A 16,648-nucleotide genomic window follows, 5' to 3' on the forward strand; every position below is an offset into this window, starting at 1 on the left:
TTATTTCTTTACGCAGCAGGAATACACAAGATTGCACAAACTTTAGGAGTCATGCTGCTCCTTCATTTTAAAATGTCTTCTTTGTAGGTCCATTGTTGTTTCTTTTATTTATTTTATGCAAACACTTGAGAATCATACTGACTTCCAAAGTTGTCTGCATGAATAAATGCCTACATTGTACTATGTAATATATTCTGGAACTTATTTGCTTTGGGGACCAGGTGCAAATTATAACAAGCATTTGCAATGCAATAGGTCTCGCATTTGCGCGAGCTTGAGCTATCGACATTGCAAATGACAATGCCTTTTATTTTTGTTTTCAAAACATAAATAAAAGGCATTGTCATTTACAATGCCAGTAGCTTAACCTCGCATAAATGCGAGACCTATTGCATTGCAAATGCTTGTTCTACACTTGCCTGAGTTTGAAAAAGTACACTTGGTATGGGACAAAACGTGTGGTGGGTGGCAGTTTTAGTGTGACTTTGAAAGAAAAACAAAGATATCAATTATTAAAACAAACCTACTCAGATTTGTACATATTTAATTTTACATCAATTCGAGTCCGCTTATTTTGCCTAATCGATTTGTGAATACGATCTGTAAAGGATTAATTGTAACTATTGGGTGTGACGTTTAAAATGGGATACTGCCCAGGGAAACCCCACTGCCAGGGAAACCCCACTGTGGGACAGTGATACGCTACAGGAGGTGGGAACCCTACAAAATGTGACATAATTGGCCCCAGAAAACTGGGGGACGTGTGGAGCAAGGGTGGCCTAACCCATTAGAGGACCTTCTAGGTGAATTCACCCTGACGGACTCTGAGCCATTCAGACATCTACAATTAAGGCAACCAAGCAAAAATCTCTCTATCTCACTTATAAAAAATTATGAATAATACCTCCTTAAGACAAAATGGGAGGAGGACACGGGCGACTTCATAGTGGACTGGTGCTCACAGACTGAAAAACATGTTTAGCAGAGGGGGCCCAAACAAATGGGAAAGGATTTGGCAAACATGGGCATCAATGTGGGTGGTGCCTTCGGGACAGAGCCCTCATTTGGGTCTAGAACCACCAGTTATTCTCGACTTTGTGGGGACGGTATTGGTAAGTATGAATGTTTTTTCACAGGTTCGTTTACTAGGCATGTATATGTTTCTGATGTAAGAAAGAGGCATATATATGTATGAATGTATGCTTCTATATTAAGTCTAATGGCCTAGTCAGAGTGTACGTTTTTATAGTTTGTGATGTTCACCAGTAGTTAGAGTACCTGTGTTTCTATGAGATTCACATGTGCATAAAATATTTGTACCGTCAAAGATATTCACCTGTATTAAAAATGCAGCCATTTTTACAATCCATGAAATACATTTATTTTGAGAATATATGTTTCTTTGGTTGGGAACATTCAAATTCATAGTTAGCTGCATTAATGAGCAGTCAAAATCTACACTTCTCTAGTCAATAAAACCAATGTATCTTTAGACTGAATGTATTTCTCCAATGAGGACATTTCCCAACTGTTTTCAAGTTTTAGTTTCTATAGTAAGGTACAGCGAAATGTTGGTAGTAATAATGTTTAGTGAGTAAATGGAGACAATTTTTCGATTAACTTGTTTGCTAGTGATGTTATTTGAATTATGACTGTCCAAGATTACTTTTTATTTATAGTACCACCACAAAGACTTTCAGAATTAGCTGGAACTTGTCACTATTACTAAATGATCAGCAAAGAGACAACTTTATATTTTGTTGGACCCTGATTTGCAAAAGCCATTTCTCCAACCAGCTGCCAGGTCAATGATGAACGTACACCTCTTCAGAAAAAGACCATTAACTAAAACTAACCTGGTCTCGGAACAATGACAAGTGGTGGTCCCTTCATAAAAGGAATGCAGACCAGAGGCATTCTATCCAGGAAATGGCCAATAAAGAGAGGTGACACCTTCATAGATAACCAAAAGACCAAATAAGGAAAGAACTAGAGACGGATCCTCCAGAGAAGGGATAACAACCCTTCCACCTTCACCAAAAAAAAAACAAGAATAATGGTCAAAGGTAACTGTTCTAGAGGAATGCCAACGAGCAAAGATTAAAACACCTACTATGCCAATGAAGGCCAATGTTCAAAGAGCGTGACTGCCTGAGAACCCACCCCTGAAAGCAAAGGTTCGGAATGGCTTTGTGGTAGGGTGAAATTGCTATCAGACTGAAGGTGACGAGGATAAAAAATATTTAAAAATAAGAATGCCAATGAGGCAAGATAAAGTTTGCTATAAAAATCACTAAACCTCACCCATTTAACAGCCACCAGAGGCTAGAGGTGATCAATCTAGAAAAGAACCTCTGATCAATCAAAACACTTTCAAGGACAACCAATAAGCAGAGGTGACCCCCAGAGAAACACCAATGATCAGCGCTCAACCTTTCATAAAAAGGAAAATTATCAGAGATCACCACCAAATAATAGGCAATTGTCATAAACAGTCCATAAAAAGAAACTGCAATGACCATAGGTGGCCCTCTGGAAAAAATTCTAGTGAACAGAAGTACCTGTTCTCCGGAATGCCAATGAATTGCCAAAGTGGTCTCCCACAGATGATGGTCAATGACTAAGTGAAACCCGTTCTGTAAAAAGAGCAAAGGCTCCAGTTGAAGGCCTTTCCCAACAAAGAAAGGCAATTAACCGATGGAACCCTCAAAAGAAAGGCAATTGTTAGGAGGTTAAACATTCAGAGAAATGACAATGACACACTGTCCAACTCCTCCTTCAAATATAGGACACTGGCCAGCGTAACCACTCCAGGAAAAGGTGGCCACTTCAGAGGATGGCTACTGGTCAAATTCGATCCTTCTAGAGAAGGTGAAATGCCAAGAGTGAACACTTTTAGGAAGGTTATCAATAAGATGCAACCACTTTAACACAAGAGCAAAAAAAAAACAGTTGACCTTTTCAAAGAAATGGCATTGGCCAAAGAAGATCTCTTCATAGAAATGCAGAGATGAACAGAGGTGCCCCCTTCAAAAAAAGAGTAAGGGGAGAAATAGACCAATTCAAAGATAGCCGAATGATCAGAGGGAATCTGAAAGACACTGACTTATGGACAAAGAAAAAGGCAAATAAAAAGGACAGACCACTTTGTGAACCACTATAGATTAAAAGTAATGATCACAAAAAGATCAATGACCATAGGTGCACACTTGATGGATAGGAAAAGATATAAAAGGGCCAGTCCAGAGAAATGCCGAAGCAACATGACACCACCAGGGAAATGGCAATTGCAGGGATAGACAAAACAACAAATTGCCACTTTAAACACGTCTATTAACTTAAAAAATATACCCACAAAATCTACTGAACCTGGTTTCCCTAAAATGTTTACATTTAGGAGTAAAATATATATTTTAGGTTATTTTTTTCCCAAAATTATTGCATAGTTAATTTTTAATATCATGTAATGCAGTAGTGTTGGATCGGAGTCAGTCAACTGTATGAAGGTACGTGGGATGTGACTGACTCTTCCTCAACTCATTGACCCTTCCTGGAGAAGGATTGATGTATGAATGAATCTTTCGCAGCCCAGCCGGTCTTCCAGGGATAATGGTTGTATGTGACTAACTAATCTAAGTTTTAATAATCTGTCAACCATTGTTATAGCCCTAATGGGCTTCAGTAGGCACATCTGCCACTTAACCGATCTTTAACCATCCCCAATTGGCATTTTACAGAGATGATGGCACATGACTGACTATCCCTAGTTCTATCAGCCTTTCAGAGTTATTACTGACATTTGATTGATTTGCCTCAAAGTGTGCCTGTCTTTCAGAAAGGACCCTGCTATGCGACCATAGTGCTAGGATATTGCCCAGTGTCATGTGACGAGTAATGAGAAATGCTAGCTCGTTGTCAAGATGCGAAAAAAGACTATATATCACTGTCGGAAAAAAGGATGAAAGAGATTCCAGATCGGAAGACTAATGGAGGCATTATAGAAGATCCAGAGAGTTGAAAGAAATACCAGATAATGGGTTAAATGAGTGACAGCACCCCTACATCAAAGAGGAGGAGGAGGGAGGGGCTTGGCTACCATGAGGCCAACAAACTGAAAGGAATGAGAGCCCAAACTAGGAGGAGTGGGTGGCATATGCCCCATATCACAGGGTGAAGAGCAGATTTACGAGAACCCAGAGAGGAGATGGACAGAAGAGAAATGCAAGAAATCAGAGAACACAGAGGTATCAATTGAGAGCTCAAAGAGAACCCAAAGCATAGGGGCAAGTACACAGATGATAGTTCAAAAATCAGAATAGCAACCGAGGGTTGTAAAAGACACCAAGTCAAAGGGGAGAGTAATGACAGCGAGAGCACAGAAGGATAAAAGGAATGAAGAACAAGACCAGGGAGCACGGGAAAAAGGAAAGAGGTCCTCTACAGAGCCTTACTTACTTTAACAAGTGTTGAGCCCACTCGGCATTTCATACACTTTGTAACTTTTCACTCAGTATTCATGTATATTCGATTATTTTTTATTTTGCTCTTCCCAGAGTGCAGGTATTATAACAAAAGGTGGGAAGGGCTTTCCACAGACTGCAAGGGTAGGTTTCATTATATCATAACATAGGGTGCATGAACAAGCACTGTTGCAGTTATACAATTATTTTAGTGATTTTGGATTACATCTCAGTTTGTGGCTATATTATTTAAAGGAGTACACATACGGCCTATGTTAAAACAAAAAGTCCAGTGCGGTGATGTCATATGTTTGCTGGCACTATATATGCGAGAACTGTGGAATATGCACTAAGAGGAAGAGCTACTATCGAAATAAATCATGAGTACTTGTGGAATTGAAGAAGAGAAAGGGAAGAAAAGATAAAGTCACCCTGGGTCTAATTAGATTTTACTCACAAACTGCCCTGCACATCTAAAACCGATTCCTTGCATTGGGAGCTCCTGCCCAGGGCCTTCGTGACATCCCAGGATAGCTTTACACACCACCATTCTCCCCTCAAAACGGACTTTGTACTCCACAGACTGATTGCATGGAGCCTCTTTACACACAAGGCCTTGCACCAGTAAAGTGCTCCAAGACCAAGAGCATATCTACTCTCAACACTTCAGTCCCATAGCTTTGTAACCTCTGACTGGCTGCTCACAAGGTGGCCATTAACTTAAAGGTATTGAAAGGCACCGATTACACTCAAGGCTTTGCTGGAGAAGGACACCGCAGTTAGTCTTCTTATTGCAGAAGCAGTACATGTTAAACTAGTATCAGCTCTACTCACAGAGGCCTTGCCCTACAAACTTACTTGGCCTTGAAATCCTTAGGTTTACAGCAGAAAATCTCCACTAACTGCAGCCACTACCTAAGATCCCACGAGGTGATCCGAGGTTGGCTCCACTCATTGCTACTTACCTGGTGGCCCACTGGGGACAGGAAGGTAGTTTCTGTATTAGGTGTTCCTTGCTGTGTATATAAGTACTCCCTGGTGTTCCTGGATTGTCGTTGCTCTAAACTGACACTTCACAACTGAATGGAACTTTCCAGAATCTATTGTTTTTAAAACGTTCCTGAAGAATCTATTGTTTTTAAAACGTTCCTGAACATTCCACACTCAGCCTGATCTCACATAGCACAGTCAGCACGACACATGCAGCCGAGGAAGGAAACAAACATACAGGCAAGCTTTGGGTCAGAGACACTGAGATCTCCAAATTTATCAAACCAGCCTGTCAGGAGGGCGACACCATTGCTAGCAGGCATTAAGAGCCTTTGGCGGAGTTCTCAGTTGGAAGTATTATATAGCAAGCAGTGCAAGGAGTTCATCGAGAGGCGCGGGGTCACAAGCAGCAAAGAATCAGACGGTAACAGAGAAACTGGACAAATCCAGTCAGCAAGGAAAATTGTGGAGTTAATTGCGCATAAGTAAGGATGGGCTTTAGCTCATAACTGTTTACCTTCATATCGCCCATAAAAGCAGCTGTCAGAGTGAACAGTCGCACAATGGGCCATTTATTTCCAGCCTATATTTAGACAGTTCACGCTGCAAGGTGTTTCAAAGACAGATATAGTTTTACTAAAAAAAATTGCATTATGCACAGGCTATTTTCACAATTTTTTACGTTACGTACTGTCTGAGCAAAACCGGAACTGATGACGCAAAGGTCTAGAATACCTAGGAATTAAGGTTAGAAAATGTAAACAAACAGAATGAGCAGAAAAGGTTATGGCTCTTGTTTTTTGGGGGGTTTGCATTCAAGTTGTTTAATGAGGAGCCAGCACTAGAACAGTTCCTGAACCTAACCAGACAAGCGCTCGCCATTCCCGCTGTTTATTTTTGCATCGCGCTTTCACTTTAAGTGAAAGCGCGATGCAAAAATAAACACGCGCGCCCTGTCTCCTTTTGGGACGGCCCATCCAGACTGGATCCCACTGCTTGTTTAAATAACAGCCTCATAAAGATAATAAATTGCTTCAAGACAGCTGTGAAGCAGGCGATCCAGTCCGGATAGGCCGGACCAATAGGCGAAAGGGCATTGACTAAAAACCCTCATTTTCAATGGCAGGCCATCGTTAAGCATAAACGGTGACACCAGCCAAAGGAAATGAGAGCCGGGGCTTCAAGCCCCCTTCTGAAAGTCCTCATTTACAATATCTCTCGCCAGCGAGCAGCGCATGCGCTGCAACGCTAGGCGAGACCTAAAAAGGGAAGAGGTGGCTGATGGAAAAAAATTCCAAACGTGTGCGCTATTAAGACAGATTTAGCCACAGTAGAGTCTGTAAAATGGCATTTTTTTTTCTTTGTTGCATTTTAATATGCCTCCTAATATTAATAAGTGAGAAATAGTGTGATCTTGGAATTACAAATGGAAAACACTTAAACATGACTGTAAAAAAGAATTTGGCACAGTCAGATCTTAGGGGATCTATCAGAAAATGAGGACAAATTAAAAACTTCACATACCCTAAAAGTGAGGATATCCTTTAAGAGCGAGAATGGGAAGTATGTTTTAAGATAACTATTTTGCTTTAGTTAAGAATACTGTATTTTTTTAATTGGGATGTTAAAGCTCATTTGATTGTCATGCCTTGTGGGAAGTGATTTCACAAGCAGACAACACAGAGACTTGGAGACTATCCAAATATCGGAGGAAAATTAAACATTTGGCTTACTTCTCTCACATGTTGGCACATGGCGTGCCCGATCTCTCTTGGCCTTTCAGAGACACTGGTCTATTGAGAATTCATTTGTGCTTCCTATAGTTTGTACTCTGGCTGGGCAGTTTATTTGAGAGAGAAAGGCAGACCTTCTTGCTAAAGTATAAGTGAGTTCAATTTGACTTATTAAGTATTACTTTTTAAGGTCAATACTGTTCAAACATAGCCAACAAAATACTTTGAGATGAGCAGAGGAAAACTTGGCTTAATCCGGATGTTCCATACTTCTCTTCAGGATAAACAGTAATATATGCAAATGTAAAACAGTAGAAGTAGATGAAACCAGCTATCCCGCATAAAAGTATGTTAACTTTAGAGTTTCCTTCGTTTTGCTATTATAATTTTTGGTTTCCTAAATTGACAAGACTGATTTGGTAGTATGGGGATTTTATTCCATGACATACATTTCTTCAAAGTTCACCATTGCAGACAAAAAAGTGTAGCCAACGCTTGTTTAATCCTGCACTTTCTCAAGGATGTTGATTTCTATATTGTTTTAAATACAGTAATTGTGTGTAGTGACAGGCCTACTGGTAGTCATTAGAAAATTCTTGCTGCAGTCAGTGTTTTCAAGTACTTAAGCACAGCTTTTCGTATACAGTCATGACCTTTGTAGAACTATAGGTCTAGGAACTAAAACTACTAAATCAGACTTCTAAATTTCATTTACTGGTATAAAAATCCTGTTTGCCATCACAAACCCTAAAGTTAGCAAAATCACAGGGTTTTGCCACCACAAAAGTGCTTTCACGAATCAGATAGCAATTTTGCGATCCTTCTAAATCGCAGATAGGAGTTGTGTGAAAGGGGCATCTCCTACCTATTTGCGATTTGGAAAGTAGTGCATTGGTGCATTGTGTCTGCAACTGTGGCCATAAACTATTGAAGAGTTACCCACCTGTAAGATGGAGTGGTAACTGATCCGTAAATGAGTTTGGTGTCCCCTTTGGTCACCTTCCTCTTCTGAATCATGTCAGCAGCCTCGGGGATAGCAGGCGGAGGTCATGGGAAAATTGCCTGCTCCCCTGATGTTTTTCCAAAAAGAAAACAGCCTATGACCATTAAAGGGGCACTGTTTCTTGTTTCGGAAAGCAAATGCAAGATGGAAGTCCCATGCAGGTGGAGAAGTGTGGCTCAATGGTTAGAGCGGCAGACCCTGATGCAGAGGTCTAGCCCGGGACCAGGGTTCAATTCCCTGCCTCGGCAGGTCTTGGGCTCAAAATTCCACGGACCTGATAATTCTCGCCTCGGTGCCTATTCCAATCATGGAGTCCCACTCTGCAACTCTGGGCAATAGCTTGCTTAATCTCCACAACGGCCCCCACAACGCTAAGGATGCCTGGCCTCCACCTTGTGGGTGTCCAGGAGTGGACGCCTCACAGGGAAAGCCAGGATGGGTTCTACAGCGGTATTCGTACAAGCACCTTGAGACCCTTGCGGGTGAGTAGTGCGCTATACAAATATCAATTTACATTTACATTTACATTTGCATCACTTCATTGGTAGCCGTTCACAGAGGGTCACAAATTGTTACCTGCTTAGTTAATATTCATTTAATAGGTCTTTTATGCGGCCTCTTGTGAATAGCCAATTTGCAATGCAACCTATTAGTACATATGGTGCATATCAAAGTACATGCTCATTGGCGCTAGGACACCGTCTGGTAACAGTGCGCTTTAAAAATTTGAAAAATAAATTAAATAAATAAATAAACAGTCGGTGTGCAAATTGTACATCCCTGGTTTGTGAATGAGAATGATACTTCGGGCTTTACAATAGCTATTGCAACATATTTGTTTTGTTGACATACAAAGACTGGTAAGGTAGAGGACACATACTGATTGGAGGTTTCCTTATTTTTCAGGTGATGGATAACTTGTTAATCCAAGTGACTGGGAGGAAGCGTGTTGTACTTTATAGTCCGCGTGATGCACCATACTTGTATTTATCAGGTATGTATTTGACATCATTCACCGCTGTAAGCTGCACGGCTTAGATTTTCATTGGATTTGGAGTCTAGGCTTCGAGACAAAAATGTATTACAATGTATTGCACATAATATTTGTAAAAACCAATTTGCATTTTTCCTGTAGTCGAAAAATTTGTTTTTGACAGCCAATTCTGAAGTAAGAAATAAGGACTGCCTAAAGAGACCGATACCCCTCTCTGGATCAATGCTACTCTCACAGCTGGATTGCTGAGTATTTGGTTTTTCACATATAAGTAGCACTCTCATTTATATTCTCAAGTGAATATTCACCAGGTTAAAGTCTGACTACAAAAATAAAAACACATTATACAAAAAACTTTTCATTACATCATGACATTGAATTAACAACAATGTAATTTCTTATCCTATTTCTAATATTGTATACACTCATTGTTATTCAACTACTTCTCTAGTACTTGGTACATTTGTCTGCTTTCTAAAGCTTCCCCAACCAATTTTTATACTGAATACATTCTCTGATCATTTGAATAAAGATACCAATGCCATATACCTACCTCTTTAGCTGTGATCTAGCAGTAGAGACTTAAAACACTTGATTCATGTTTGTATTGTTGGTACATATTAACCCCTTGGCTGCTGGGGCTATTCCCCTGCTGTGCTGGGGGTGTGCGCACAGTGCCCCCATGCTCATGACGAGCTCAGCTCGTCATTAGCCACGGTGCTCCGGTGCTCATGACGAGCTGAGCTCGTCACGACCACGCCCGTTTAATGGAACGCTCAGCACAGCAGGGGAATTAGCCCAGGGTGTGAGCGTTCCACGGGCCATGAGGAGCTCAGCTCGTCATGGGCATGGGAGGGGTTCACATAAAGAGCACTTAGTCTTCCTTCCCATTTAAAGTTCAGTTACAAATCTAGGTCTCTCTTTCTCTATTAATTTATTAAAGATGTGGTCTGAAACATTTAACATATTTTATGTTAGCCAGTCACTAAACGTTCTGTCTCAGGATGAGTCTATTTTCTCAAAGTAAAAGGATTATTTCTAATGGTGGAATTAGTATATTACATAAAGCCTGCTCTGCAATTTTATCCAGATCTGTATTTGATTTACTATTTTTCCTAGTATGGTAAGTCAATGCTTCCTGTTCTTATTTTATTATTATTTCGTATCTTGCTCACATGAGCTTTTAGTACTAGTCTTGTTTTCTCAAGGTTAAGTCTAATATTTCTCGCTTTAAAGTACTATTGTTTGTCACATTAGTGCCATTTGGGGGCACTTTTGCATAAGAGAAATCAGTCTTTTCAGCTGTATATGAGAGACAAATATATTCTTCCACTCAACTTTGGCGCATCCCCCCAAAATTGTATGGTTGTACGGTTCAAAATTTGCAAGGAATAACGGCCAACAAGACACTTATCTGTATTCTGTCTATTCCTATAGTACTCTGACAACGACACAAAGTACCCTCACCTATCCTTCTCCAAAGTAGTGCTCTAGTCAGTGATTGAAAAAAAGCCCATTGAAATGTTTAGGCATTCGGAGGGAAAGAGGTTTGGAAGGTGAGAGAGAGACTGTTACAGAAGAGAAAGAACGTAATAAATTAAATTTAGTGATTAACATTCGGAGACCGTATGCAATATCGTATTTAGGATATGGGCCACCTTCAGAGGGAGATATAATGGAACCATGAGAGACGAAGAGAAGTGAGGGGAAAGTACAATAAAGTCTGCGTCAAAAGCCAGTGCTGGTCATAGCAAGACTATATGAGCCCATCATCAACGGATCATTCTTTGTACCCATCTCCTTGTGACAAGCTCCAAACGTGCATGTTAAGTCTGTGTTTCAAGCACTATTCATGTCATGTTTGCTGAAGCAGATTCCTGACATTCAGTTTGACCTGAAGCCTGGAATGTGGCCATTTCAGGCATCTCTAAAAATTCCAGCAGCTTTTCCATGTCTGCTGGATCATAGGTTTCCTTGTTCTTCCCAACCAGATTAAGAAGCATGGTAGCTGGACCAAGTCGAGCATGGCGTATGTCCTCTATTTGTCGAGCAGTCTATGGACTATCAGGACTTTCCTCTGCTGTACACTAGACTCCCGAAGGAAGTCCGCTTAGAAACATATTTTATGGTTTTTGTATAGGAATGGGCCTTCTTTTTTGCTGACATGTTTGTCTATATGCTTTGATGGTGTCTGAGGAAACAGGCAATAACCAGTTTGCTGGCAACATGTTTTGGTAGGCGCCTGCAGCAAATCCTGAGTGCCCATTAAAATACCAGAGGTAGGATGAAGCCCTGGCCCTACTGATTCAGGTATACGAGTCAAAAAGAGGGACGACATGCTGCTGTTTGTTGTAATGTACATATGCTTGTTTATTTTCATTTATGTTATGACATAGTTGTGTTCTCTTCTACCTCATTTGGTTCCACTGCTTGTCATTCCAATGGCATTGGAGCTTTGGAGCCTGGAGGAGTTAGCTGTGTCTTGAAGAGCTGTTGGTGATGTTTTCACTAATAAACCTAACCTACAACCATTCCAGTGTCTGATCATCTTTTTAACACTGGCGACGTTTGGCTGCTTGGAAGGGACAAGCCACATCACCACTCAACCCTGAACCCACTTTTTGGATTTTCCCTGGATCTATGATTTTAACTTCATTTTATCCTGCTCTCTATGTGAGACTTTGTGGATTTTAAAACTCTTGGGACTTTGGACTTTCTGAACTTCTGGATTTATCACCCCTGGATTTTAGACTTCCTGGATTTATCACCCCTGGATTTTAGACTTCGTGGATTTATCACCCCTGGATTTAAGACTTTTTGGATTTATCATCGCGGATTTGAGACTTTCTGGATTTATCACCGCAGATTTGAGACCTCCTGATTTCTTTCTTGTATTTCAGGCGCTAAATTGCCTTGCCTTACCGCCTAAAGGTAATCCGTGTATTACCTGTTTACTTCTGACTTCAAACCGTCTTGCCTGCCGTTGTGCGCGCTCCGGCCATTGCCTCGAGAGTTCCCTCGTTCTCTCCATTCGGCCATCAACAACGCTGGAGTGCTGCTAACATTCGCGGCTACGCTGCGCTTGACAACAGAACTCCGCCATCGAGTTCTGCCTTCCCCTGCAATCCCGGCATCCCTTGCGCGACGTCTGAACGCTGTTGACGTCACCGCGCATACGTGCCGCCATCTTTATTGACCTGTCGCTTGATTACTGGTTACTTAGCAACCAAACAACAGCGTTTTCACAGACGATTAGCGCTTTCGCCTCATTGTTTTCACCAGTCTACGTTAGCGCTTTCACCATCGATCATTCAGCGACTTTTGTTTCTCAATTATCTGCGTTTTCAGGTTTTTGTTTTATTATTTCGTTTTTGACTGTGTATCTTCTGTGGTACACACACACTGATAATTGCAGTTTTGTTTATTGTTCTGTTTTGCTTCACCACAGTATGGCTTCTTCTTCTTCCATAACTATGCTTGCTGGGGCTAAAATATTCTCTGTTCTTGATTTGTCCTCAGCTTACCACCAGGTTCCACTTCATGAAGATTCCAAGCATCTCACCTCCTTTGTTACTCCCCTAGGAGTTTATCGTTTTGTTAGGATGCCTTTTGGGCTGGCATCCGCTGCTGCTTGCTTTCAGAGAATTATGAAAAAGGTTGTAGGAGATGTCCCCAATGTCATATTTTTCCAAGATGACATTTTAGTTTTTGGCAAGGACAATATGGAACACGAAAAGGTTTTGAGAGCAGTTCTTTTCAGGTTGGCTGACAAAGGTCTAACGGTTAACAAAGCTAAGTGCAAGATAGGTGTAACTTCTGTTACCTACCTTGGTCATGTAATTTCTGGTGAAGGTATACAGCCCAAATTGGAGTTGGCCAAAAGTATTGCAGAGGCTCCCACCCCTACTGATAAAGACCAAGTTAGGTCATTTCTTGGCCTAGCTGAGTTTTATTCCAAATTCATAAAGAATTTTGCCTCTATTGTTGAGCCCATCAGGAATCTTCTCAAAAAAGGTGTCCATTTTGACTGGAGTGTTGATTGCAATAGTGCTTTTCTGGTTGTAAAAAAGGCCATCAGTCAGTTACCTAGTTTAGGTCACTTTGATACCAGGAAAAAGACTATTCTTTCTACTGACGCCTGTCTTTCCGGATTGGGGGCAGTTCTTTCTCAACTGGACAATGGCTGTGAAAGAGTTGTGGCATTTGCCTCCAGGGCCCTAAAAAAGGCTGAACAACATTACTCTTGTATTGAAAGAGAAGCTCTTGCTGTGGTTTGGGCTATCAAACACTTTAAGTTTTATTTGTGGGGCATTCCTTTTGTTGTGAAATCTGACCACAAACCCTTAATTCAGGTATTCTGTTGTATGGAGAGTGAGAGATTAACTCCCAGGCTCAAACGTTGGAGCGAGGGGTTAGAAGAGTTTAATTTCATTGTACAATATGTTCCTGGTTCATTGAATAAGATTGCTGATTGCCTCTCACGGTTACCCCTACAAAATCTGGATGAACATTTAGATTTAGGTACTGTCAAGGTGTCTTGGGTTTGCGAGAGTGCTGTTTCCCTGGATGATTGGGTTCTTGCTCAATCCAATGACTCAGTCTTACCTTTGGTCAAGGACCTGGTAGTTAAAGGTTGGCCCAGTAACAGCAGAGACATCTGTTGTGACCTTTTGCCTTTTGCCTTTTTGGTCAGTTAAACATGAACTTACCATTGTTGATGACATTGTTATGCGTGGTGAGAGACTGATCCCTCCTTCCGTGATGCGTTCGAAACTCGTCAATCTTGCCCATGATGGGCACATGGCACATGGGCAGGAGTTTCACTAAATCTCGCCTTAGAGAAAGGTATTGGTGGCCTAATATGGACAGTGATGTCGAACTTGTGGTCAAAGATTGTTATCAGTGTGCCACTAATGATAAGTCCAAGGTCGTAAGTAAGGCTCCTCTTTCTCCTGTGTCTGTCCCCGACCAACCTTGGTCCAAACTGGGTTTGGACATCATGGGACCTTTTGATCTACTTACTCCCTCTGAAAGATTTGCAATTCTTCTTGTTGACTACATGTCAAAATGGGTTTCCACCAAGTGTGTACCCCCTGTCACTTCTAGGGTGGTCATTGATTTCTTACGTGACGAATTTGCTTCTGAAGGCATTCCCAAGTGCATCATTACAGATAATGGTGTCCAGTTTATTTCCACTGATATGGAGTTTTTTTTAAACGACCATGGTATATCCCATCTTAGAACTGCACTCTATGCGCCTCAAGCAAATGGTCTTGCTGAACGAATGAATCGTGTGGTTAAAGGATGTGTGCAAAGAGCTATTGATATGAAATGTTCTCTTAAAGATGTTTTGCATGATACTTGGTGGGCACATCGCACCACCATCAATTACATTTCCAAGTCTTCTCCTTTTTTTCTGCTACGAGGTAGACAAGCCTTTTCTAAATTGAACCCCACTTGGCTTCCTCTTCAATCTTCTCTTTGCTTGGATAGGGGAAGTGTGGGGGATAAGATTCTTTCTTACCAACAAAGGTATAAAGAGCGTTATGATTTGAAGAATTCTACCAAACCCGTGTTGTGGAGTGTGGGAGATTGGGTCCTTGTTAAAAAACCAAGATTTTCTAAAAAAGGTTCTTCTGAGTTCATGGGTCCTTTTAGGATTACCAAGATTCACAACAATGTTGTTACCTTGCAAAATGGTTGTAAATGGAGCATGTCTAGGCTTGTTAAGTTCTCTCCTGGGGTTTCTCCTTCATCTTCCCTGTGTTCTTCATGCTCCAACAAATTGTTTCAGTTTTTGCTTTTATTCCTTCCTTGTTTCTCTTTTCTCTAGTAATGGGGATGTGTTGTAATGTACATATGCTTGTTTATTTTCATTTATGTTCAGTTGTGTTCTCTTCTACCTCATTTGGTTCCACTGCTTGTCATTCCAATGGCATTGGAGCTTTGGAGCCTGGAGGAGTTAGCTGTGTCTTGAAGAGCTGTTGGTGATGTTTTCACTAATAAACCTAACCTACAACCATTCCAGTGTCTGATCATCTTTTTAACGCTGTTATCTTCATTTTGGGGGATATTTGAAGTTATCAAAACAGCCTCTATCCACCAAGGTCACATTCTTGTTATGTAGTTTCTTCAGTTAATTAGGGATTTCATAAAGTTGGTTCCGTTGATCTTCCTCCGCTTCCAGCATCCTTTCTGTTGCTCCCATCAAGGACTGGGGGTAATGTCAGTGCTTCTCTTCAACAACTGTAATAAAGGACTATTCATGACTAATTGTCGATTTTGCTGAGTTTTCAGGGGGTGGCTGATACACCTTTGATTTGTTTGCAACTGCTTCCCTGAACAGAAGCAGGACAATAGTTTTTTTTCCGTCATACTTCCATAACATAAGATACATGACTGAAGCCAAAAGTTGGAAGAGATTCAAGGACAAGCTCTAGTGGAGGCCAGCCTTAGTGTCTTATTCTGGCTAGCTGCTGACAATGACAAAAGTAACTTGTGAGGATTGAATAACACAAGTATGTAAATACTAAATCATATCTACATTTAAAGAGGAAAGAATGTCCGCTATGATATTCTTCTTAATATACCACACAAGGAATCAAGAATCAAGCAAACCAATATTGAACCCTAAGCTCACAAGTTGATGGAATATTTGGAAGGCTTTTCTCTTATAGAGGCATGCTTCATCATCTGGTCACATCCTGCCAGTGTGGGGTGCAGAGAATATGCGACACAAAATGTTCTCAGGAATAGATCCAAGCGTACTTATTACCTGGCTCCTTGGACAAGATTAAAAGATATAAGATGGATTTCTGTGAGATTCAGTATATCCCACTGACCTGTGAACTCATGACTCAATATTTATTCACTTGATTTTTTGTGTATTGTGTACCTTTATACAGTGTCATTAACCAGCCAGCAGTGAAATATTACTTCTAGACATAACCAGCAGCCGTGCTATTGGAAAACTGATTGCCAGCATGTACTTATTATAGCAGTACATTGACAAGAGAGTAGTGTGCCAACCCACTCACAAAGTAGTCACATGCAAGGACAAGTTAGGGTATGCATCCACTGACAGCCAGGGTACAAACAGTGAAATAGGATGGCAGAGTAGACAGCAAGAAGTTGCAGGGCTAGAAGTACAAGCAGTTGACCAGAGTCCCATCATAAGGAGCTCAGTCTGATTTTTCTGTGTCTGTCAGAAGCCTGCATTGAGAGGGTAATAACCACAGGCCTTGTTGGGGTGAACACCTTAAGTCACTAAATTAATCTAAGCTTAATCCCCAAGTAGGTAAGGCACAGAGCACATACTGGCTTAACGTAGTGGCAATGTCTAGAGTATTTGTGTAGCACTAAAACAGTAGTAAAGTTAAAATACAAAACAATAACTCTAAAACAAATGATAAAAATAGAGTAAAATTTAATAAACAAAATGACAACAATCCATTTAGGGATACGGGGG

The 16,648-nt window shown here is 40.9% G+C and overlaps 1 protein-coding gene across 1 annotated transcript in view; it reads left to right on the forward strand.

The window, feature by feature from the left end:
- TYW5 (tRNA-yW synthesizing protein 5) overlaps positions 1 to 16,648 on the forward strand; it is a 167,406-nt gene that overhangs the window by 136,148 nt on the left and 14,610 nt on the right. Inside the window, exon 6 of the mRNA XM_086955469.1 lies at positions 9,093 to 9,180. Coding sequence (XP_086811595.1) covers positions 9,093 to 9,180 — 88 coding nt within the window. The remainder of the gene's footprint in view (positions 1 to 9,092; positions 9,181 to 16,648) is intronic.

Source organism: Lissotriton vulgaris, chromosome 2_1, assembly GCF_964263255.1.
Source record: "Lissotriton vulgaris chromosome 2_1, aLisVul1.2, whole genome shotgun sequence".
In the NCBI taxonomy this organism is placed as follows: Eukaryota; Metazoa; Chordata; class Amphibia; order Caudata; family Salamandridae; genus Lissotriton; species Lissotriton vulgaris.